The following is a 23,813-nucleotide window of genomic DNA, read 5'->3' as shown; positions in this document are numbered from 1 at the left end:
CACACCAAGATGTAGTTTAATTAGAAATTGTTTTGATTTTTCAGTGATTCATTACAATATGTACATCCGAGGAGTCATATGGATTTGATATAATAATTCAGAATATCACTATATATATATATATATAGTACAATCCAAACCATCATCAGCCAAATACTCAGCTGATTGGTTCATTGGTCATTTTCAAGTCTTGAAGCTCAGGTTTGGACCTGAACACTGAAGTCTTCAGATGAAAGGTTCATGCTCAACACATATAATGTGTTAGCACCCCCTTCAGTTTGAGCGCTGTATTGTCCAGTGTTGCTTCTGCATTCAAAAAGATAATGCCCTTGTGCGCCACACGAAAAATATATTAGACAAAATCAACACACTTAAAAACAGGCAAAGTAGAAGATGATGTCCACGTGAGTTTTATTTCATGTTGCCTTCAATCCAGTCCTTGAAGTTGGCAACACGCGTGTAGACTGTGAAGAGTTCGGGGTCACACTCCCCCTGATCATATCCAAAGCTTACCAGTCCCAGAAGTCTCCAATGCCTCTTGTTCTCCCCTTGTGCCGGTTTAAAACTGGGATAGAGCCTCTTGTTGTTGCTGGTTTGATCCTCAGACTCAGCAGAGAGGACAAGGATCCCTCCAGTGTCAGAGGGACATATGTTCGAAGACCCATAGTCAGGCTTTTGGCTGGCGCAAAGCATATTGTCTGTCACACTGACGGGCACGCCGTTATGAGCATATTGCTGCTCACACGGGACAACGTCAGCCAGGTGAACGAGGCCGACCCTCGCCTTCTCATCAGAGCCTAAACTTGAGTCGGGCAGAGGAGACCAGCCGGTGACAAGCCCCTGACCTGAGGTCAGCTCCTCTTCTCGGGTCTCTGAGAGGCAGAGAGGCAAGACTTTCTCTCCAACCCTGGCTTTGTCAAACAGCTTGATCACTGCCATGTCTGAGTCAAGGATATTGGGGTCGTAGTTTGGATGAACAGCAATGGAGGCCACCTGAAAGACAAAGAGACGTATTTGAATAGGTCATGAAGATCTGGTGCAGCATTTGCATATCCCTTCATTTAAAGCTGATATAAATAATGTCAAAAAGCTCATTGTCTGATATGTTGTGTAAGAATGTTAACGTTCAATAGAAAAGATCAAACTTTATAGTGAAAACATTTATTCTCAGTGTGGATCTTGCCTGGATTTAGTTTGTGGCCTTTGCTGTGTTTAAATATCTAAATCTTTGTGTTCTGAGCTGAAAAATCAACAAAAACAACTTCACACATTGATGGAGCAGCTTGAGCCACTTTTGTAATATTTCAGAAAAATCCCTTAAGTCAATATGTTCTTCTCTGATGGAGGGTTTATTGAAGAGACGTAGACTATTGTGTTTAACATGAGAAGGGTTGTGCAAACGGTTGCAAACAGTTTGAAAACAAAGTGGCAAACTAAGCTTTTATTTTTAGGTATGGACTTATGATATCTAGAACATTTGTATGTAAAAAAGCTTACCAGCATTATTTCAGATGTTGGTATGATAAAGCAAACGTGTCCTCATGGTAAGCACTGTATGCCTCAAGTAAATGTACCTCTGGTGTGAAGATGAACATGTCAATAGTAAACTGAGCAGTCCCAGTGTGCTTTACATTGACCCACTGACACACACATTCACACACCCATGTGAAAAAGAAGCTTGAACAAGTAAACTCTCCACCAGCTTACCCTCAGGTGTTGCAGACCTTTACTCTCTCTCTGGTCATCACGATAGTGCTTCCCCACCGCCACTTTGATTTTGGCCGTATCCAGAGGGTACACCTTTCCCAGCTCTGTCACACAGTGAGCCGCGACCACCACGCTCCTTTGGTTGACCAAAGCCCCGCTGCAAACCAGCTGCCAGTCCGAAGCCTGATTGGAGTTGCCATTTCCTGTGGCTCTGTCCTTCTTTAGGGACCCCGCCTGGCCGTCTGCCTTCGTCACCTTGATCTCTGTGTCCTTGGTGGAGCGGCGGTAGATGGCTGCCAGCCAAGGCCAGTGAGCCTCTTCTGGCCTCTGTGTGTCAAAGGTGGGATGCTTCCCACACACTGCCAAAGAGGAGGCGACAAGATGAGAGGTGAGAGAACAATCAAGGGGAGAGGAGAGAAAACAACATGGGAATAAATGGATTTACACTGAGACTGTCTCAACATTTGGAGCTGGTTTTTGAGATTTTCTTCTGGAGGCTTTTGTTTTTGAAAGAAAAAAGAAAAAAGAAGTAGAGACTGAGGAGCACATTGAAGAAAATCCACATTGCCGTGTGAAATGTGAGTGTAGGCTTGAAGTAAGCAGGAAATTGACTTTCTAAACTGAGTTTATCAGCACGAGGCTTTTTCTACCTCATATTATCATTTTCTTTTGAAATGAACTAAGTATTAAATGATGCACAAGCAGCTCTGGGCTGCTTGGCTTCTTTGCTCCTCAATAGCATCATCTGCCGCAACCAACAAAATTAATTGGGTGTTTGTTGACAGTGTGCAGAGCTATTTTATTACTGTTGAACAGAGCTCACAGAAACAAAAAACAAAAGATGTTACAGCAGTTTGTTCAGAATGTTTAGGCATTGTTTAGGAAAATGCTGTGATGCACGTTGTGTTCTGTGAACAGAACGTGATTGAGGACACACACAAAGAGCCAATTTGAATAAAGAAAAGTGACAAACTTTTCATATAGAGTCTACATATCTATATCTATATCTATATAGATATAGATATATATATATATTAATATAATCCCATTTAAAGGGAGCGATATGTAAAATGGCAGTCGTGCCCCTTTGTGGCATTAGGTGGCAGCAGTGAGTTTGTTTTCAGTTCAGGTCTTGTGACTTTCTGTCAATTTGTTAGAACCATAACTTTCAGGAGCTGCTGCAGCCTCTGTGGTGTTTCCTACTCATTCGGTTGTTTTTCTATTTGGACTGAGGATGAACTGCATGATGGATTTGCAAGATCGGACAAGTTGAGTTGAGCTAGCTAATTTCAATAACCCGAACAACAGCAAAACATGTAGACATCAATGGAATGCAATCATGGCCGTTTTTATGATTATGATTATTATGATTATGATCATCATCATTATTATTATTATTATTATTATTATTATTATTATTATTATTATTATTATTATTATTATTATTATTATTGTTGTTGTTGTTGTTGTTGTCGTTATTATTATTGTTATTATTATTTAATCAAAAGTTTGACAGAGTGTACCTTTAAAGTGAGGGGGGAAAAAACGCAAAACCATGAACCAAATACAGCAAATGGTGGCAAATGCTCTTTTGCACCAATGATGTCCAAACTCCATGTGCTCACCTCGAAATCTAAAAACAAGATCGTTGTGGCAGTAATAAGTAGTATTTCTGATTCCAGTTTAAATTGGAGCTTCAGTGGGAGACAGGGAGCACAGGGGGCGCCCAAAAAACGTGTTAAGATGCTGACAAGTTACTGATCGGTGCCAACAGTTAGGAGCAGAGATTACACCTCTTCCTCTTTTTCTTTTTTGTCTTTTTTTTTTAAACAAAGTTTATGCTGCATGTGGACTTAATGATATTAATTCATCAGATAAACAATAACGAGGAGACTTCATATGGCCGACATCCCATTAATTATACAATCCCACATGATAGTTGAGATCTGTGTTTGAATTGTTGCTATGCAATGGTTTCCCACGTTGGTGGTAATGGTGAAGATGATGATGATGATGATGAAGTTCAGTGGTCAGACAAGTAAGTGGTCCTCTGCTGCCCTCACCTGGTGAACACGACACATGGCGTCCGCTCCATTTCCCAGTCTTCAAGCAAGTGCGACGCGAACTGCCGGAGTGATGGTAGAACTGAGACGCACACTCGTACTCTATATGCGTGTAAAGATGGTAGAAGCCCTGGGGCAACTGGGAAAGCACTGGAGGGCTTTTAGTTGGGCTGAAGGACTGCAGCAGTTGGCCCAGAGCAGAAGAGTAGAGCTTGTGTACAGGTGTTTTTCTGAGGATGTAGAGAGATCACCAGAGAGTTACCACCTTCAAGTCTTCACTTATGAAACATCACACCAGCGTAGACGGTGCAGCAGTCGTGAATGTTGAATATTTCATGATAAATCATTGACTTCATTTATAACATAATCCATGTATGAACAGACCTGGAAGGTGCCTGCGGGGGAAGGACTCTTTGTTTAACCAGCTCAGACACTTTGGGCTCTCGACATGCTGCATGTAAACACATGGACACAAACTCATGATGCAAAACACAAGGTTGGCTCAGGTCCTCCTCAACATTTTTGTTTCCAGTTAATCTGCTTTAGGTTTCGACAAAAACATCATTCAATGCACCGAATCTTCTCCTCTCTTCACCATTTATACATTTTTCAACAACACATATAATTAACTGTCTCCTACTTGTGATGTGTGCTCTATCATCTGCAGAGATACACTGCATTGATTATTTAGCAGTTTTCTGTTCATATTGCTTTGTGTTGTTCCATGTTCCTGTTCTTTGCTTCTTTGCTGACAACCCTGGACGTGGAAAACCACATGTTTTTAATTTCTCCCCGATCCAGCTGTTCATGATCCTCTCAAACGGTTGGCCACCGCCTCTGACTCCAGTTCTATTAGAGGTTTCCTCCGCTGCTGATTTACCTTGTAGGATGGGTGGGTTTTCCCTCCCTATTTGACTTAACAAATGTTAAATGCAATAAAAGAACCATCTTGTAATTGGTACTAGAGTGACTGATTTTGATTATCTTGTGTGCCGTGGAAGCCAGTTGGCTGCTGCTGAGTATGTGTTGGTTTTTGTTGTTTCTTTTTCATACGTTACCACAAAGCTGCATTCGCAATTTACACAATTTAACAACAATAAGAATGAGATCGTTTCTCAAAATATTCAATATGCTTTTAAGAAGTCACCTATATCTTCAAAACAATACCAAACAAACTAATTAATAGAGACAACTAGAGAAGACGCTCAATTCCAAAGGCTCATCTGGCCAGCGGACAACTATTCTACTAACGTTTTACCAAAGAGCTGAAAATATTGATATTAATATCTACCTGTACTAATTCATGTTTGAATTTAAATCTTTCACTGCCAGAAGGTCTTTTTCACTAACATCCATTCTCTATGTTTATGTAGTATTTCAGAACCACGTATTTAGTGGTTTAGTGAATATTTGCTGTTAAAAAAAAAAGAAGAAGAAAATATTGTGTTGAGACAATCTTATTTGTCATTCACGAGGCGACGAAGCAAAAGACAGTACCTCTGACACACAGTGGTTGTTTGCCACTCCATGTACCATCTGGCTGGCAGGTCCGCCTGGAGTCCCCACTGAGGGCATAGGAGTGGTTACACATGAACTCCACTGTTTCAGGCTCCAGCCCTGGCACCGTCTGCCGGTAGCCGTGGTAAAGCCGAGGCAGAGGTGGGCAGGATTTTTCTGGGAAAAAAAAAAAAAAAAGAGAGAACAGAGAGTGAGAGAGGCTTAATGCCAATCAGAAGTGAATAATAAATCTTTCTTTTTTTTTTTCTTACCAACAAAGCTTTGGTTGACTTCTTTCTCCTTTTCTTTCTCTTTCTCCTCCCTCTCCATTTCCAACTCCTCCTTCGTTTTCTCTGAAGATTCCTTCTTTGTCTCTTCTTTTTTTGGTGTTAAATCTTCCTCCACTGCTCTGTACGTGGTCATATTGACTCTGGTGGGAACGATTTTCCTCCCTGAGGTTGTCGATACGACGGTATAGTTTACTTGTGTTGCGTCTTTGTTCTCGTGTCTAATTGTGTTGTTCTTTGTCATTTCCAGTTCGAAGATCTCCACGGTGTTGTCACCCTCAGATATGACCGTCCTCAGCTTGGTGTCGTTTGGCCCAACGTTGTCTGCGTCTCTTTTTCCATTCACCTGCTCCTCTTTCTTTTCTTTTTCCCCTTGTCCTTTGTCTTTACTAACTATTTCAGGGACATCAGTTTTCTCCGTTTCCAGGTTTGTGTTCGGACCCTCGTCTTTTTTCTCCGCTGGCTTTTGGGACTCCGGCTCCTCCGTCTCGACTGTATTCAGGCTGTTATCTGGGTCATTACTGTCTACTTTATCTTGTGCGCCTCCAGTGGGTTTTTCTGACCCAGTATTTCTCTCCTCAAGCTCTCCGTTATTTCTACCCTCAGTTGCAGTTTTCTCTGGAATGGACACAGTGTATTTATCTTCCGTGTAGATGACCGCTGTGTTCTCTTGCCGGATGTTTATATCTTCCCCTCCGCCACTTTCTTTTTCTCCAGTTGTGTCTTGACCTTTCTCTTTAGCTTCGCTGATATCTTTGTCACCATGTTTATCTACTTCTTCGCCTGCGCCTGGTTCTTCCACTCTGTCTTTGTCCATTTCTTCTTTAGTAAGAGTGTTGTTCACTGTGGGCACAAAACGTAAACAGGAACAATTACAGATGCATTTGCTTTCATCTGGCTAATTATGCTGAATGTTTCCATTATGTCTTGATTTTCCAGATTTTCTAATTGTCTCACCTTTTGTGCAAAGAGGAGGGGTCCCACTCCACGTGTTGTTTGGAAGGCAGGTCCTCTGAGAGCTCCCTCTGATTTCATATGGTTTGTGGCACAGGTATTGCAAAGCGATGAGGACATCATTGGGACCATAAACCAAGAAGTGGTCCCCATGTGTTGGCTTGGGTGGTAAGGGGCAGACTCTTTCCACTGGCACTGGAGACAGGAAAGAAAATCAAGCTCAAATCTGCTTTCTTCCATGGTCTGAGGCGATATGCCGTCTGTGCAGGGCCGAGCAAATCGAAAACACACACACCCACACACACACACCACGACATTGCAAGATCCCAAATTTTTTGGAAGAAAATTATTCCTATGACCGTCTTACCACACTGTGGGGCAGGGGCACTCCAGGTGCCATCCTTCAGGCAGATGGCAGTACGAAACCCCTGCAGCTCGAATCCTGGGTCACAACGATAAGTGATGCGAGCACCAGAATGGTGAAAAAGACCCTCTGTAGATCCGTGGGTGGGCACCGGTGGTCTGTGGCATCCCACCACTGTTTCGAATTGCAAGAATGCAAATTATTCTTATTATTTCTGGTTACATGTTTTCTTTAGGTATATATAGAGGGAAGACTTCATCACTCCCTCTATGAGAGAAATCAGGGTACGTCCTCCACCACAGGGAAAACACAGAGAGACAGACAATCACACACAGTCACATTTACAAGCACCATTTAACCTCAAATGTGTGCCTTTAGACAGTGGGAGGAAACGGGAGAACGTTCATACTTTGCACAGAAAGGCCCCCGAACTGGATTCAAACCAGAGTTATTCTTGCTGTGAGGTGAGAGTGCTGATCACTCCTCCTGCATGTGGCCAGAGGAAAGACTCCTCAGTCTTAATGAAAAACTTCTATAGCCCACTATACCCTAGAGGCTCATTAATGAATAATCTCTCCCATCAAAGTAAAGTGTGAACCATTTACTGCCCGATTTTAACAAATGGCTTGTGAATGTAGAAGAATTTGATACAATAAAAAAATAATTGCTTTAGTCAAACTGTTCAATTTGTCTTCATCGTAAAAGGAAGGAGGAGGTGAGGCATAATGTGTTTATGAAACATTTTGTCTAATTTCATTATAGAATGAAACAATTTGTGTGACAATTGATGAAACTATCCTGTGGTTTGCTGTGTCTATTCGTATTCTAAAAAGAAACTGCAACTCTGCTGGCAGTTGTTGCGATAAGGATCCGCACCACCCACCAGTCAGGTCACAAAACACACATGTTAACACCACAGTTATCATACCATTACAACACTGGCTGTGTGAAGATCCCCCTGGAGATTTTCTACATTGTTGACTTTAAGCGGGATTGGATCCATGAAACGCACTGTCTGTGGTTTTATAGCTCGACACTGAGGAGCCCTCCCTGCAATCTGGGGCGTTTTTGCCCGATGGTGTTTCCAACCTTCAGTCCTTCAGGGAACGCGTAATTTTGACGGCCAACTCTAACTGGAAACACAAACTGTATTTGACCTTTGAAAAAGTGCAAAAAGAAAGACGCACCCTCAGGTGCCGTAAGTTTCATTGCGTTTTCACAAGATAATTCATCTTTCATATGAAAATGTCTCCATAGGTATAATGAAATATGTCTGGATTTATTATGGAAGAATAATAACATACTATGCCAAAGCACACACATGCTGTCAGTAAATTCATCATTCCTTTCATTAATAGTTCGGAAGCTATATTCCGTGCTGCTCTCTGAAAAAGATTAGAGAATATTCTCTATTGAGAATAGATTAAAGTGTGTCAAAAATGAAAAGAAACGAGGGAGAGTGTATTTTCCATCATGAGTTTCTGTGATCATGCATCCCAAATTCTCATCGAGAAAGACTTTTAGCCCGAGCTTGGAACAGATGACAGGTTGGTTATTGAAAGCATTAAATATGGATGGTGTCAGGCTCATGCTTAAAATTCTCTGTATGACTCTGGGGCAGAAACGCAGACGACATTTCCTCAGCAAAAAAGTGAGACACTAGTGTAGTTCCATTGAAATTAACAGCTGAGCATGCCTCATGGGAGTTAAGACGAATGTGCACCGTGTGGAATGAAACGACTGCCTTCTTTATGGGTGCCTCCTCCAATGGAAAAGCTGGCACTTATTATAGACGTCCAATTGTTTCACCATTAGTTTTAGGGACTGGAATTTAACCTTGGAAAACAACACCAGGAGTTAAAAAGTTAGTGGAGTCCATGAAGTCTGCTTTTGCAGGGTCTTAAGGGAGCTTTCATGGGTTAAAAGAAAACAAACCCCGCACAAATTAGGGTAACACGTCGATAAATAAAAGACCTTTTAGGGCAAAGCACCTCTAACCACACCCACAGGAAACAGCACCCCACGTGATGAATAGGCCACACACGTTTTATCTGGGACGGTGTGGGCACCTTTGGCCTTTTAATTGTGTCATTCCCCCATCTATCAGTTGATATTTCTGTAACTGAACTATATGAGTTAGTCAAGTTTTTAGTATTTCTTTAGAGAAAGCCTGCAGATGGGACTGGACTGACCAGCTGTCCTGAACTCAGTCCAGACCACAAAAATCTCCCTTGTGAGAGTGAATCACTGCCTCAGGGCAGCAACAACAGCAAAAAAAAAAAAAAAAAAAAGACTAAAAGGAAAAATTAATTCTTGTTAAATTTCTCATAACTAAGCACGTCCAAATGCAGATTAAGTCAACCAAAACAATTCAGTGATTTTAAAAACATCAGTACAGTAAAGCTCCTTCATGTCTTTGTAAGAACGATGGAACATTTTAGTCACACCTACATTATGCTCTGAACTCTCGTTCAATCTCCCTTATGTTTATAGAAGCTGCATGCATTTTTCAATATTCCCACCTTTGTATTTTCCCAAAACATAAACTGTCGTGACTTTACTTGCATGGCAGCGTGTTGGTTGACTTACTCACCATGTTCACATCTGTTGCCTGTGTAGCCAGCCAGACAGGCACAATGGTAAGTGTAGGAACTGTCCAGGATGCAAGTCCCATCATGCAGACACGGGGAGGAGCTGCACGCTGTAAACATACAAACGCATTACTTAAAGATAGACAGAATTGCTGCCCTTATGAACAGGAGATTTTACAGTCTGCTTGCAAAAAGAAAGGGATACCAACATTAGGCTGGAGGATGTGAAATATATTAAAGCTGGAGCCAATTAAATGTTTTTAATTCCAAATGTTTTTTAGGCATTGCCATACACACACACCCCCACACACACACATACACAAAAAAGGTCTGTTTACTTTTACTAGATCTGGCTTAGCTCCTGGGAATTTATGAGTATGAGTGTGTGGCTGAGTTCTGGACCCTGACTATGAGGACATTTCAAAAATATAAGAACACTTTTACAGAAGTCTGTAAGCAGGCGCTATGCTGATGAGGGCTTTTGCCTAAACATGTAGGTACCAGTCGTGCACTATTAAAGGCTTTTTATTACACACAGGACCCTGAGCGTCATGGAAACGACTTTCTTGTTTGCATGTGTTGTGGCCTATGACTCCGAGCAGTGCTTCTGTTCCTCAAGTATAACATTACAAATCATTTTTTAATTGTGGCATTTAAAACTGACTACAGTCGACTGCTGATACAGAATAATGACTTAGTTTTATGTTCAATGGCTCAGGTTCAACTTTCAGGGCTCTAGGAAGTAGAATTTTATACTGAAGTAAAGAAGCAATATTTGCATATTAGTAGCTGTCTTTAGCATTTTTGTTTTTCTTGATTATATCATCTAAGTTACATACCTGAGCTCTCCTGAAAAGTGGCAAAGAAGCCATCGAAGTTCTTGTAGCCATCAGACACAAAGAGAATGTGCAAACTGTTGCCAGAGCTCTGAACCGGAAGAGGTCTGCTGTTCCCACAAAATCTGCCAATAACACGTGAGTTGAGGCTGTCGCCATCTCGGACCTCCACGAAGTCGTAACGGCAGGAATGATGAAACTCCAGACTCAACATCATAAACCTGCAAGTACAATATATCCGTTTAAGATGTTGTAAACAACTGACACAATCCTGAGGTCATGCTTCAAATTGATTGTTTATTGTAATTCAACTTTATATGGTGCTATAATGATGCTCCTCTACTTTGACATTTTGCAATAGGGATCGTCTTCTTAAAATATCATTTGTCTTCTGTATCCTCCTTCATCCTTTACTGCATCCATAAGCAATGTGAATGATCTCTTCTCCGTTTATACCGGCATAAAGCTATGATCTCTCATATATACATGAAAAAAAAGCATCTCATTGAATCTTGTCAACATGAACCCTTGAACGTGCATCAATCCATTCGTTTTCTACACCATGTTAACCAATTCAGGGTCACATGATGGTACATACTCATGTTTACAATTATGAGAAATTTAGTCGTGCCATATACTTAACAAATACACGTTTTGCACTGTGAAAGGAACCTCAGGTACCAAGAAAAAAACAGAGGTGCAGAGGTAGAACATGCAAGCTTCACACAGAAAGGGCCAGTCTGGACTCAAACCCACAACATGTTGCTATGAGGCCAGTGCTCAACACTACACCACTGTGCAGCTCACCGTCTGACACATATATTCTTGGATCAAAATTTTGTTGGTGGTGATCTCTTTAACAAACATTTCTGGTAAAAGTAAAACAACACTGACAAATGTGTGAGGTGATTTCCCCCGCCCTCTAATATGTGGTTTATTGCCATCATGTGAGAAAGCTGTGTTTTTATTCCCATGTGTTATTGCTGCATTTGACTGTTGGTGCAGCATGGCTCAATGAAATGCTGATCACTAGATTCTCTAACAAAGACAGGCATGAGCAAGCAGGACTAATACAATTGTGTGTTGCAAATTTACTCCTAGGTTATATAAGCTGAGATTTACTCATTAAAATTAGAGGAGGCACGATCACTGCTGACAGCTGGCAGCAATAAAGTAACAAAGAAACCAAATGTGAGGGCTATCACTGACTTTGTGGCCTGTGCAAGCTTTAAGGGGCTCCATGTCTACCTTGTTCAATGGGTATTAAATGTTGAGTCGCATTATGAGACACCAATCAAATTAGTGTCACCACATTCTTTCGTCTGGTAATAAATGGAGACAATAAACCGGTTAAAGTCAGCATCTTCCTGTTCCGCACCAGCGGCTCTAAAATGTCTATGGAATGGATCCATAAATGCTGAATCAGCATGGTGATTACATAATTTGATTTCTAAAAACAAATAGCAGGAGTGGTGATTACAGTCTTTGACAGTTCAACCTCTGGATGCTGATGGAGCTGCTTCAGGCCTGTTTAAACAAGAAGTCTAGTGTTGAGGTTTTCGGTGTGAACTTGCTGGAGTGTGACGTTGTGAAGACTGCCGGCTGAATGAGTAAAAACACAAAAAGCTCAATTCCCTTTTTATTGATTTCAGATGGAATTATCTTGGCTTAAGACTGTAGCTAATATGAGGTGCTGATGAATTCCTTATAAGACACCGGAATGGCCCCAAATCCTTAAGCTTTATTCCTTATCACATTGCCCTGGGCCAGGAAAGCAAAGACTAATGAGATATACAGCAGTGCTTCTAGGAATTAATGCCAGGTACAATTGGGAACATACAGTATGTTGCTACAGATAAAATCCATGACAGTTATTCTCCGGTCATTCAGCCACAAATATAGAACTTTCCATTTGGTGTTTTCATTCAGGGTTAGACTTTGTTGGGGTTATTTCACAAAAGGAGGATATAAAAATGTGATACACATTCGCAGCCACGTTTGCATTTGAATTGGAACTGTAATCCATCTGTGTCACCTTACCTACAGTGGTAATGTTTAATGAAGTGCTTTATATATGGTGTGAGAAAAAAAAACTGCTTGGAACCATTGAATATAGTTTACACAGAGTCTGCACTGCATGCTCAGCTTCAATTTTGTGGTGTGGCGCTTTTTTTTTTTTTTTTTATGGTAAAAGACCTGCATAAATGTTTGCCTGTAAAATTGTGCATGTGTAATGGAGAAACTGGCTGAAATAGAAAGCTATCACAAGACTAAAAAGGATTAACTTTCCAGACAAAAAAAAAAAAAAAGGAAAACCACCTGTTGTGGTTTCCGAGCTCTGTTGTAAACCGGCCACCAGACTATGTCATACATGATGCAGAAATATGTGGCAAGACTGGAAATTTTACATCAGCCGGTCACTTTGTTAATAACAATTGCAGATTCCAGACATCCAAGAGTCTAACAAGTATGACTTCATGAAGCTGAACCGACGTGATTCGAAGACTTTCTACTTTTGATTTGTTTCCAATATGCATTACTTCATCCTGACCGAGTCTTATTTGTTCATTTGTCGGCATGCGTGCAGCGGACATTGCCAAACTTTTAACCTGATGATGACTGCAGAGAGAAGAGTCTGAGATGAGAGCAACTTCATCACCATGCTTGGGAGGAAAAAAAGCCAAAGAACAAAAACTAAAAACGGCATACGGACGACTGGTCTGGTCAGAAGCATCAATCGCGACAGGATGTAATTGACCACATCAGGTCTATATTTTGCTTTGTCTGTCTGTGTTTTCCCGCAATTTTACATCTTCCCAGTGACACACATTCCACCATTGTCTCGACTGAGTCCAGTGAGGTCCTACTTCTTTCTCATTCCATATATGTTTGTCAGTCTGTGTTTTATCTTGTGTCCTTTCAGTCTGTCTGTGAATTACTTCTCTACTTGTTGTCCTTCCTCTCACCTCATCTGTTGTTGAGTCTGGCTGTGCCTGCTACCGAGGGCTCACAATCTCTTCCTGTGTTTCATTGATTGATTAGTCCTGGACAATGTTTTTATTTTGCTTTGGTGAATTATAGTTGTTTAATAAGACAAGAATCTTCATCAAGGTTGTTCTTTTTTTGTAACGTGCAGTTCCAATCCCATATAAATACTGAGTGGATGTAATGAGCAAGTCAACCTTTGTATGTGCCGAATTTTCTTCACCAAGATAAAGCCAAATTAGTCATTTTTGGATCCAAAGAGCATTAAAATTATTGTTATTCACATCAGTCCGGGTTGCAGGTCTTTTCACTGGTTTCCTGTCACACAAGGAACTGATTTCAGGAGTAATATTTCTCGTCTCCGAAGCTCCGAATGGCTTAGGTCCAAAGTACAGCTCATATCTTTTGTTACGAGCCATCCAAATTTCTCAGGTCATCTGGATCAAACCTACTGTCTGTTCCCAGAGTAAGAAACAAACACACAGTAGCTGCTCTTAGTTTCATGCATTAAATATTTGGAAGAAATTGTTCTTGTGCATAAAATATAGCAAATCTTTATTTTATGTAGGACTGTATCTTTACATTTTAGTTATTTTTAATGGGGGTTTTTTCCTCGTTTTATTTGAATGTGTTTATCTTTATATCTCTCCTTGTTCTTATTCAATATAAACACTTTGATTGGCCTCGTTGCTGAAATGTGCTATACAAAAACTGCTTCGTTGCCTTGTCTTACAAGTGTAACACTAAATGTCCTTGCAGTAAGTCCAATATGGTGATATTGATAATGAACAGAATCATTTATGATCTAGTATATAAAGAATTTTGCTCAGAACTGCCGCAATCTTTGCCAAATTTATTCTGGCAAAAACATTATTTGAAGGTTCCAGCAAAACTTTATGAGCCTGTGTCACACCCAAGTTTTTTGCTTTATATACTTGCTCTACATCTACAGCATACGTTATTTGCATTTGGGCTCATTAAAGTGCATATGTTGCCATGATAATGTTCCCATTTGTCCCAAAAGCAGACTCAATAAACAATTGTCACAGCTGTAGGCTCAAAACACATTGAACTCTTAACCAACCTTTTTGATATCATGTGTCTTAGAATACATATTTCAAAACTGACAATGCAGGTGTATTAATGAAGGCTCGTGATCTTGCCTGAGATCAATGGTAAACGGATTGTCCACTTGTATGGTCCACTCACACCGCGCATTGTTGGGATAGCTCTCTAGCACCAAATGGCCTTGTCGTTTCCGGATTACACCCCCACACTCTGAAAGACACAGAAATAACATTGTGAAAAGCTTGATTCGAATTTCCGACGTCATCATTCAAATCAGCAAAGATTGAGATTGGATTCCAAGTCAGAGTGGAGTCCCTGCTATGTACAACAACATTTAAAATAGTATTAGACCATGCAAACATGGGCAAAAATGCATTCCGCAGGGTTTCATGGTTTCTGTTTTTAATTAAATGCATGCTCGTTGTTCCCCTTGGTAGAATATTTCAATTTAAAGCCGAGAGTCAGTGTCCAAATGTTACATATTAAAGTGTTTTACGGGACTACTGATTGCAGCCTCTAACTTGTCATTTCAGCTCCTCGTGGAAAATCTTCTGGGCACACAGCAACTTGCCAAGCTGGCACAGTTGTTCCAGATTATGACAAGTCAGCAGGGAAGGAAGGAAAGAACATAGAGTGGATGGCATTCATCTCACTTACAGAAGAACCGATAATTGGCAGTGATGGTATGTAAGATGTGCGAGAGAGGACTCACTCATGCAGTCTCCACCAGACCAGCCGGGTCGGCATTCAGCGCAGTACTCGCCATTAATGAAGAAGTTGTCTCGGGGGCCCCATGTCCCATTGTTGCAGCGCTTACAGTTCTCAAAAATGCTGCAACCTAAAACAAAAAGAGCCAGAAAACAAGTTTAAGTGAAGAAAGAGACAGACTTGGGACATTTGCATTAAAAATGGTTCAAAGACGTTGCCTTTGGTTGCATGGAAAGTTTTAACAGTTTGAGCTGAGTGGTGAATCTCTTGCAGACTTTTTGCAAAAACTCTGTTAAAGTCATTGAGCTCATCTTTCACTACAACAAAATGTGAAAACATATCTTCCTGAAATAGAAATGTGCAGAACATGTGCCAAAATGGCTTCCTGAGAGGATGGATTTTCACTTAAGAGACTGTTCAATGTCTGCGGGGAGAAGAAGACCTACATCCAACCTGACTACAGGTAAGACTTTTACACACAAATGAGATAGGTATGCATTCGTACTGATTTATGATCCTGAACAGGGGCTGCAGTGTATTTTAGTGTACAAAAAAACCCCTGTAAACTGTGATATACAGGTATCCATTCAAATCTGAACAGCTGCTTTTTCCCCATAAAGGGAAAAATGAGCACATTCAAGCTGTAGGAAAACATTACATACTTCTGCGGGGGGGTGGGGGTGGGGGTGGGGGTGGGGATGGGGGGGTTACATGAAAGATGTGTGAGCCTGCAACATGTTTCCAAAAATTCCCAATTGACTATTGCTCTCAATAACATGCACATGCAGATTTACTCTCAATTCATTCACAAATTACGGTTTCAAGTGTCATAATTCACTACTGCACTTTGAGATTTGAAGTGGATCCTGCCAGTGAAGCAAAAAGAGAAGCCAACATGAAGCTGGCCTGGAAAATACTTTGATCGAACACAAATATTAATGTTTATTTCATCCTTCTCGTCTCATCTCTTGTCAAGCCACAATACCAAAAAGCTTGTGTTGACAAGTGCCACTTGATTCTGCACAAGCCACATAGCGATCGAGGAGCAGTTTCTTTTGATCGAGTTGATCAGAGGCTAAATGTTTTTAGAGTGAGCGTACCTTGATGGTAAATGCAGGGGTCACACTCGTTGACGGAGTTGCGGCAGCAGGGCACTGCGTAGCCCACTGGAGTCCCCTGAAGAGGGCACTTACAGCGGATCACATCATACTCGCAGCAGCTTCTGCACATAATGTTCCACTCGGGGCCTGGACAGTGGTTGTACAAGTACCTGTAGTCTGAAGAAAATACACCAGGATCACCACAAACAAGCAGGAAATATCGTTTCTTTCTAACATCACACATGGACACAAATCTGAGTCCATCTTGCACTGCAATGTTTGGTTGGTAAGGAAACTGTGAGCACATGATGTGTGCACATTAGGAGCAGTGGAAGGGTACTGGTGAGCTGCTTGTTTATCCCAGCTGCTGCTCTTCACTGGTTATTTCCACTGCCATATGGTATCAAGCTCATTTTTGGTGAGAAGCAGAGCTCCCCAGTTCACCGCCTCTTATTACATCAGACAACATGCCAAAATGTTAAGGTCACTATCAGGGAAGACAGAATCCAGTCATTAATCGGAAAGTTGTATTTATTTTCACTTAACTCGCATTTCACCAGGCAACACATTTGTCCCGACAATGACATTGTTGGCATTTGGACACGAACACGAGTGTAAACACTCGCTGTCATCTTTGTGAAGTTTTAACTCAATAAATGTGATGTTTCATTGGATTGGAAACCAGTGACTCAAGGACGTTTGAGTTGCTACAATTATGTAACAGTGGATTTAAAAGTTGAAAGAGACAAGTGGAATTTCTCTTGTGGCAGATGTGAATTGAGAACTAACAGAAGCTGCACTTTAAACTTGGCACAATGTCAGTGTAACATTTTCTACCTCCTCTCCACGACCATAATTCACTCCCTTCAATCAGAGACTTATTTAGCCATAATTGCACTCTGGGTATATTTGTTGATCGTGAATCTTTGTAAAACCAGAACGGTAACACAGTCAGACTGAAGTAAGAAATCCAAATGATCAATCTGAGTGGTTGATGGTCATCAAGAAAAGAGAAGCACAGATGTCCTGGAATGCTGAGTCGTCCCAACTATCCTTCCACATTAATTATATTAGAAATGCTGTCTCAGTCTGGCTTTCTCTTTAAACTATTTCTCTTGGAAGAGGTATGGCAATCACAGCAACATTAATCACAGAAGAAGTAGGTTATGTAATGCTACTAGGTCAACTTAAATTGAGGTATTGTAAGGACACACCTTTTGCAGAGGTTTTGCAGTGTTTTGATTGTTGGTTGTTTCCAGGGTGTCGGAATAACATTTCATCACATGGATTTGTGTCTTACACCTGGCGGCTTGTTTATTATATTCACTACATAAACCTTCAAGACAACTCTAGCCGTGTTCGATAATCTCGGAAGAGAAATACAGACCACTGGGACCTTCTACAGCATTTTTGCACGACACTCCTGCTATGACTCTAATCACCAGCAAAATGAACGTTAACCTACTGCCTTTTAACTCTGTTTTTCAATCCAGAGCTCGTTTTTTGGTTTTGTCTTTTTTTCGTTTAGCTGAAGTCACCTCCCCAAGAAAACAACTTTCAGTTCAGACAGTCATTCTTGTGGATTTTCTTTGACCATGTGTGATAAACCACAAACATGCATGGCATGGGCTTGGCCTGTGTGCGTTGGGATTTGTCAGTTGAGACAAGAAAACATATTGCATAGGTCACGCACAGCCCCATGACTCATGCACAAATAGAAAAATAGCACAGATATTGCTGTTTAATCCGAGGCAAGTGAAAACGTGTACCGTCAGTCTACCTGAAAACTTTAATTGTTGTCAAAAATTGTTTCATTCAGAAGCCACAACAGAAAGTCTAATCTGTATGTTTTTATTGAGGTTCTGGCTCACTAAATGAGGTTTAAAAATGACAAATATCTTATTTGTGCAGCTAAGATGTGGTATCATCCATAAAGGTCTAATAAGATCGGATCACACACAACTTCAGACCTTTAACCACTTCTACTGTGACTATTTATTCTCAAAAACATACTGGACTCTAGTTTACCCGAGTGTTTGTAGACGAATGATTGGGGCCTTGAGAAAACATGCAGACAACTTCAAGAAACTCCTCAAACGCCGACCAAAATCCATCATTTGCCATTATACTTCTGTGCTGCACAGTCTCTGTTTGTTAATCAGTCTCTAAACCCAACTGATGACAATTCAATGATGTTACTCTCAGTTCTACCTGGAAACTCAATGTGCTTGACTTTACACGAGGATTCATACATAACAAGAAGTATTACCATCTTCCTGGAATTAATAGATGAAATCAAGATAAAACTCATACATAACCAAATAGTTAGAAATAGCACTCAATTAAAAAAAAAAAGAAATAAAAAAGCTAAATCAACTAGTTATAGTTCAAACAGTCTGTCTTGGTTTAATGTAAGCAGATCAACCAATCCATTTCATTCAAAATGTATTTGTTTGGTCACAATATGACCCAAATAAGAGGCTGTACATGTAATCAGTCTGTATCCATATCTGTCACCTTTACTAATTTAAACAAATAGGGCCAATTCTATAATTCACGAATGAAAACAGTTGAAAGGTGTGATTAATGCCACTGGGGAATTAAAAGTTACTCACACCATTACTGCCTCTCATGGGGCGGATGCTGGTCGGAGAGACTGTGAAACCTGATTTATCGCACATAAACATGAAAGGGTCAAAAGACTTTAAAAGCTGGTCTGGTAACATCATTACATAGGTCACTGATGTGCATCTTGGTCTTCAACATGAAGATGAGGTCCTGCGGTTGTATTTACCTTCCCAGCGCTTTAGTGCAAGGTCTGGAAATGCATGTTCTGTCTCACCTTCAGGCCACACAATGCAGCTCAGGCTACATCCATGTATGATGGGATTAGTTTCCAGATTTTCATAAGCTGTTTTCGCTACACTCCTGCTTGGGGTAAATAAACCTCTCCCGCAGCATTTCCAGTGTTTACACAGATAGAATAAGCTCAGTTTGCCAGCCTCCAGCTCCGTTGATAAGGCTGTAGTGTTTTTCTCTGAGGCATGACTCTGAGGTTTCTCCCCCAGGGCCGGACACACGCTGGAATGCATCTTTATTTTCCTGAGCGGCAATCCCCTTTTCCTCAATAAGCGCTGATTTGAAGATCCTTTTCGTATAACCACTACTTTGGCAGGAGCTCTTGCACATTTCAGCAACAAGCTCACTGCCTTGTAAAAATGTATTTGTGAAGGCTTTCAGGTCAACACCTGCAGGTAAATATAGACCCAATAGTAACAATTTTCATGTGGATTTTTTATTTTATTTTTTTCAGCAGTGTAGGGAAGTATGAACAGGTGTGCAAGTGCATGTGGGTAAGAGTCGACTGATGAGCAAGTACAAGTGACTGACTTGTCCTTCAAAGTTTTTGCTTTATAGAGATGCCATGTTTTTGTCAACCTTGTGTTTAAACGTCTTATGAAAATACAGACAAAAAGCTGCAAACATTGCACCAACATGTAAAGACCCCTATAATTGAACCCATGACTGTGGCTACGCTTACTGGCCCCAGGTAATGTGTGTTTAATCACAAAGTGGGAATGTTGACAGTTGTCAGATAGGTACTGTAAGTAGGAAGAAATTCATGTGATGGAGACATTTGCCATGAGGCCTCATGGCTGTGCAGCACTCTTTCCATCTAACTTGTCTAATATTTGTGTTTTAGTGTGTCTGATGTCTACATATTTTCCCTGTGCAGAGATAGTGCATGTGTATGCATGTGTGAGTGTAAGTGTGAGAAAGAACTGGCACCAAGCCAAAGAAACACACTCAAAACAGTAGATCGGTAATGCGTTGTGTTTTTTTTCTTCTTCTACCTCTTTTGTTCATTTGATCTGCTCTGCTTTTTCCATTCTCAGACATTGAGCTCCTAAATGCGCCATGGAAATAAAATGGCCAGCGAACAAAGATCTCAGAAAAAGCAGCCAGAGTCCAAGCGGGGATGCATCAAAATCAGCCATTTTAAGGTTTTTAGCCAGCCTGCACATCTTTCAAGTGAATCCAGACCCTGACGTCATTGTGGGATGACAATTCACGTGTGTGCGGTGACCTCATGTTCGACCTTTTTACCCTGCTGATCGACAAACCAGTTGAGAGCAACACCAACCTGTCAGCTGGACCAAGGACAAAGTATGAGTGCTTGGTTTTACGCTTCAGGTTTTGTATTTTGTTTTCGTTTTAAAATATGTGTTTTGTCTGAATATAAAGATCAGACTCGTAACGTTTCCACCGCTTCTGGAAAACCCGCACTTGTGATTAACGCACCAAGAAATCTGCTGCAGGTGTTGAATTTGACCTTGTGAGTACCTCAAGAGTTCACATCTGTTCCAAAACATGGCATCATTTTCTGGACATGACCTTCTCTGGACTGAAAGGAGACTCAAAGCTGAGGTCAGCGTCTATCTGTTTTTTATTTTATTTTCTTTAAGCCATTTTGCAAACCGATGAACTTTCATAAAGTACTCTTTCCAAAACGTCAGATGAGTTGGATATAAATTTTCATGTCCAAATGTTTTAAGGGAGGCAGCTGTGGTCTGTGACATTTAAACCACTTGTTTTCTACTTTCAATCTTTCCTGCTGACGCATCAGAATCTTATCTACTTGAGTCTTGCTTCACTTCGCTATTATAGCCAAGTTATTTTTAACTCCAAACAAAGCAGGGGAACGACACTCGATGCAGACAAACTCTCAGAGCTTCAGTGGGAGTTAATCATGGTTAGCACAACCTCTGCACAATGTTGAAGTTCTGTCATCTCTGTTGTACACGAGGCGTCCGTCCTTGAGATGGATTTCAGCGAATGCCTGCCCCATATTTTTGACTTTCGTTAAAAGAGAAACATTGCACAATTGGGACCACTGTGGGAGTACAATAAAGCAAAAGTAACACCAGCCCAGGGTCGTATAAACTTTGACCCATCTTTTGGCGTTTCTGGAAGAAGGGTCTTTTTTTTTTCTCTTTTTGAGCCGCGCCAGGCTATCTGTTTTACTCATTTTCAGGTTTTGTGTTAAGCTAAGCAAACTGAATACTGGCTGTAGCTTTGCATCAAGATGATCACCTCAGCTTCTGCAAGAAAACAACTGCTTCAACATTCTCTATCCCCACTTTACAAGAAAACTCTGTTCACTTTCCCCTTGTGGCATCCAGCAGCACAGACACTTCCCTCTTCATTTAACCATGAAGCTCTGCAAAGTCTTCACCACAACATCATTACATCCCACTGGCTCCCTGCTGTATTTAAGAGAGAAATCGTGTTCAAAAAGGTTGCCTTAAGCAAATTTGGAGGTATAGTGTTTATACACTGCTAAATAAATAGTTCCTTCCTTACAAAATGGAGCACATTTCACGCTGATGTATCATGGAAAAATAGATGTTTTTACTGCAGCTACGAGTGCATGAGCTGTGCATGGACTGTATGTTCAAGTGTACAATTCCTTTTGCCTACTGGCCACAACAGCTGTCTGGTATTTTGAGGTTGGAGTGATTTAGCTATCATGGAACAGGGAAACTCCCAGGGGAGCTCTGTGGTCACCGTGTGTCTGAACATATCCTGATCTCAGTCCCAGAGGTCATCCTGTCAATTGCTTTAAATAAACGTCCCTCAACCTGGAAGCCGCAAACCTAACGAAATATCCCCTCGCTCCGTTATCCACCGTGGTAAAATGGTACGTGCCTGCATGCCAATTAATCGGTCAAACGTAAGTCGGAGATGTGATGATGATTGTTTTCAGCATTTACAACCGAAAACTTGAGTCTGACATGACATCACACGTGGGGGAGCTTGAACAGGAAGTCTGACATAGATCAAAGAAACCTCTGTGGAGACACCAATCTAAAGAAATAGATTAAGACACTGGAACACACATTACATGTCGAATAAATCCACAAAAGAAAAAAAAAAATGCATTCTTTCACCTCGTCTTTTTTTTTTTTGCATGCTCCAAAAAAAACAACATCCATCGTCAGCTGATTATGAAACCAGCCGTACAGAAAGTGATTCAGCTGACGACAACACATGTAGGTGATCTGCCAGGGGAAATTCTCCCAAGCACTACAGCTGCTCTGCCCAACCCGTCACCAAATTGATCCACAGTACAAATTGAGATTCTCATTTTGGGAATCGTGCAAAAGAGGAATCGTGCAAAAGAGGAATCAGCGAGCGGCGGGTTGATGGGGAGTCTTGGAGACAGACGATGGTACACACATTACGACAAACAGTGTGATTGACTCAAACGTGACTCATGTCTTCCTGCAGCAGTTCAAGTGGTCAGCCAGGGTAAACACGCAGAGTCAAATTCAATCGCAAGGAGAGCTCAATCACAACACACTTAGCATTTAAAGAGAGGCGTTCGCACAAAAGGGGACGAGTGCCAAGACTCAGCAGCTCCATTAGGACACAAACTCCCTCATTGCACCTCAAGGAATGTGTGGCAACATCCAACTAGTCTTCGTCTTCTATTTTTTTTTTAGGACCCATGAACGCAACTTCAGAGAGTTGGGAAGTGGATGAACACACTTTGATGGGACGGTAAACAAACCCATACAGGACAAGCCCCCTTGCTCTGTTTTTAATAACAAGAGCTGTGAAGATAAAGAGTGCACAAACGTGTCAGTGGTATCTTTCCTATATATAAGGAAAAAAAGAATTTTACATCACTTTGTCTCTGTCAGTCTTCTTTTCTAAGTGCTTCTGATTGCTGGTGAGCTGTTAAAGGGATAGAAGAGGAGAGGAGATGACGAGAGTGCTGATGCCGGCGTTTTGAGAACAAAGCCCCAGGATTCTCTGCCAAACATAGAGATAGGGAGAGGGAGAATGAGGAGAACACAGAGGGTAGAGTCTTTCCAATTCTCTTACCATAGGGCCAGGCTGTTCCTTGGGGTAGAATGATGACAACAAAGAGGGTGATGGAGATCAGCCAGGATTTCCTAGAAATAGGGGTGCCGGTCCAGGGGATTGATTGGGCGCCCCCATGAGTTTGCCCCAGCTGCAAACCCGGTGCCGCAGACAGCATGCTGCAGTCTGGAACTCTGTTTACTTTCTGAACTCAGCTGACATCACCTACTCTCAGCCCTGCAATCCTTCCCTCCCACTCCCTCATCTCTCTCTCTCTGTCTCTCTCTCTCTCTCTCTCTTTGGATTCAGGTTACAGTCAAGAGGCTTGCAAGAAGTCCCACTTACAGTGGTCTCCCAAATACTCCCCTCGCTCCGCACACAGGAACGACGTCACTCCTCATGAATGAAATGTAACCTCCAGTGTTTTTATGTTTAACTCATTATGGATGCATGCACCCCCCCCCCCCCCCCCCCCCCCCACACACACACACACACACACATAAATGCCACTTTATGTTCTTCTCCGTGTGCCTCCCACAGACATAATCAAAGATGTGGTGATAGAATTTATATGTACTTCAGTGTGTGTGTGTGTGTGTGCGTGCGTGCGTGCGTAAGTGTGTGTGTGTGTGTGCGCGTGTGTTCTTGTGTTGTGTGTTTTTCAAGTTCACCGAGTTAAGAGTTAAAACAGCAGCTGAAATCCATCTATCAAAACCTCGAATACCCTCACTAACTTTAATTGCTGCTAATTAACCCGTATGCGTTTAATTTAGTAGCACAAAG

At 41.4% G+C, this 23,813-nt stretch overlaps 1 protein-coding gene across 2 annotated transcripts; it reads right to left on the bottom strand.

Moving 5' to 3' along the window:
* Positions 1-23,337, bottom strand: pamr1b (peptidase domain containing associated with muscle regeneration 1b). Of its 2 annotated transcripts, XM_080475305.1 has the most exons (14): positions 23,052-23,337; positions 16,161-16,337; positions 15,065-15,190; positions 14,448-14,562; positions 10,303-10,520; positions 9,466-9,573; positions 6,876-7,046; positions 6,512-6,703; positions 5,540-6,397; positions 5,268-5,444; positions 4,155-4,221; positions 3,771-4,000; positions 1,708-2,066; positions 1-993 (listed from the first exon to the last, which is right to left on the bottom strand). In XM_080475305.1, exons 1-14 carry the CDS (start codon positions 23,206-23,208, stop codon positions 412-414), a joined length of 3,537 nt encoding a protein of 1,178 aa, XP_080331431.1. In that variant the 5' UTR covers positions 23,209-23,337; the 3' UTR covers positions 1-411. The 2 variants fall into 2 exon arrangements, with proteins under 2 accessions (XP_080331431.1, XP_080331432.1); XM_080475306.1 differs by lacking the exon at positions 6,876-7,046 and having other exon boundaries at positions 23,052-23,241.
* Positions 23,338-23,813: the final 476 nt, after the last annotated feature.

This window comes from Lipophrys pholis, assembly GCF_963383615.2.
Source record: "Lipophrys pholis genome assembly, chromosome: 11".
NCBI lineage: Eukaryota > Metazoa > Chordata > Actinopteri > Blenniiformes > Blenniidae > Lipophrys > Lipophrys pholis.
Note: the sequence above shows the minus strand (reverse complement) of the source record. Positions and strands in the feature narration are given on the sequence as shown.

Coding starts and splice junctions, on each gene's coding strand:
- pamr1b (XM_080475305.1), bottom strand. CDS start 23,208: ATGCTGTCTGCGGCACCGGGTTTGCAGCTGGGGCAAACTCATGGGGGC. Junction 15,191..16,160: donor CCCCTGCATTTACCATCAAG/GTACGCTCACTC, acceptor TTTTTGTTTTAG/GTTGCAGCATTTTTGAGAAC. Junction 14,563..15,064: donor GTCTGGTGGAGACTGCATGA/GTGAGTCCTCTC, acceptor TGTGTCTTTCAG/AGTGTGGGGGTGTAATCCGG.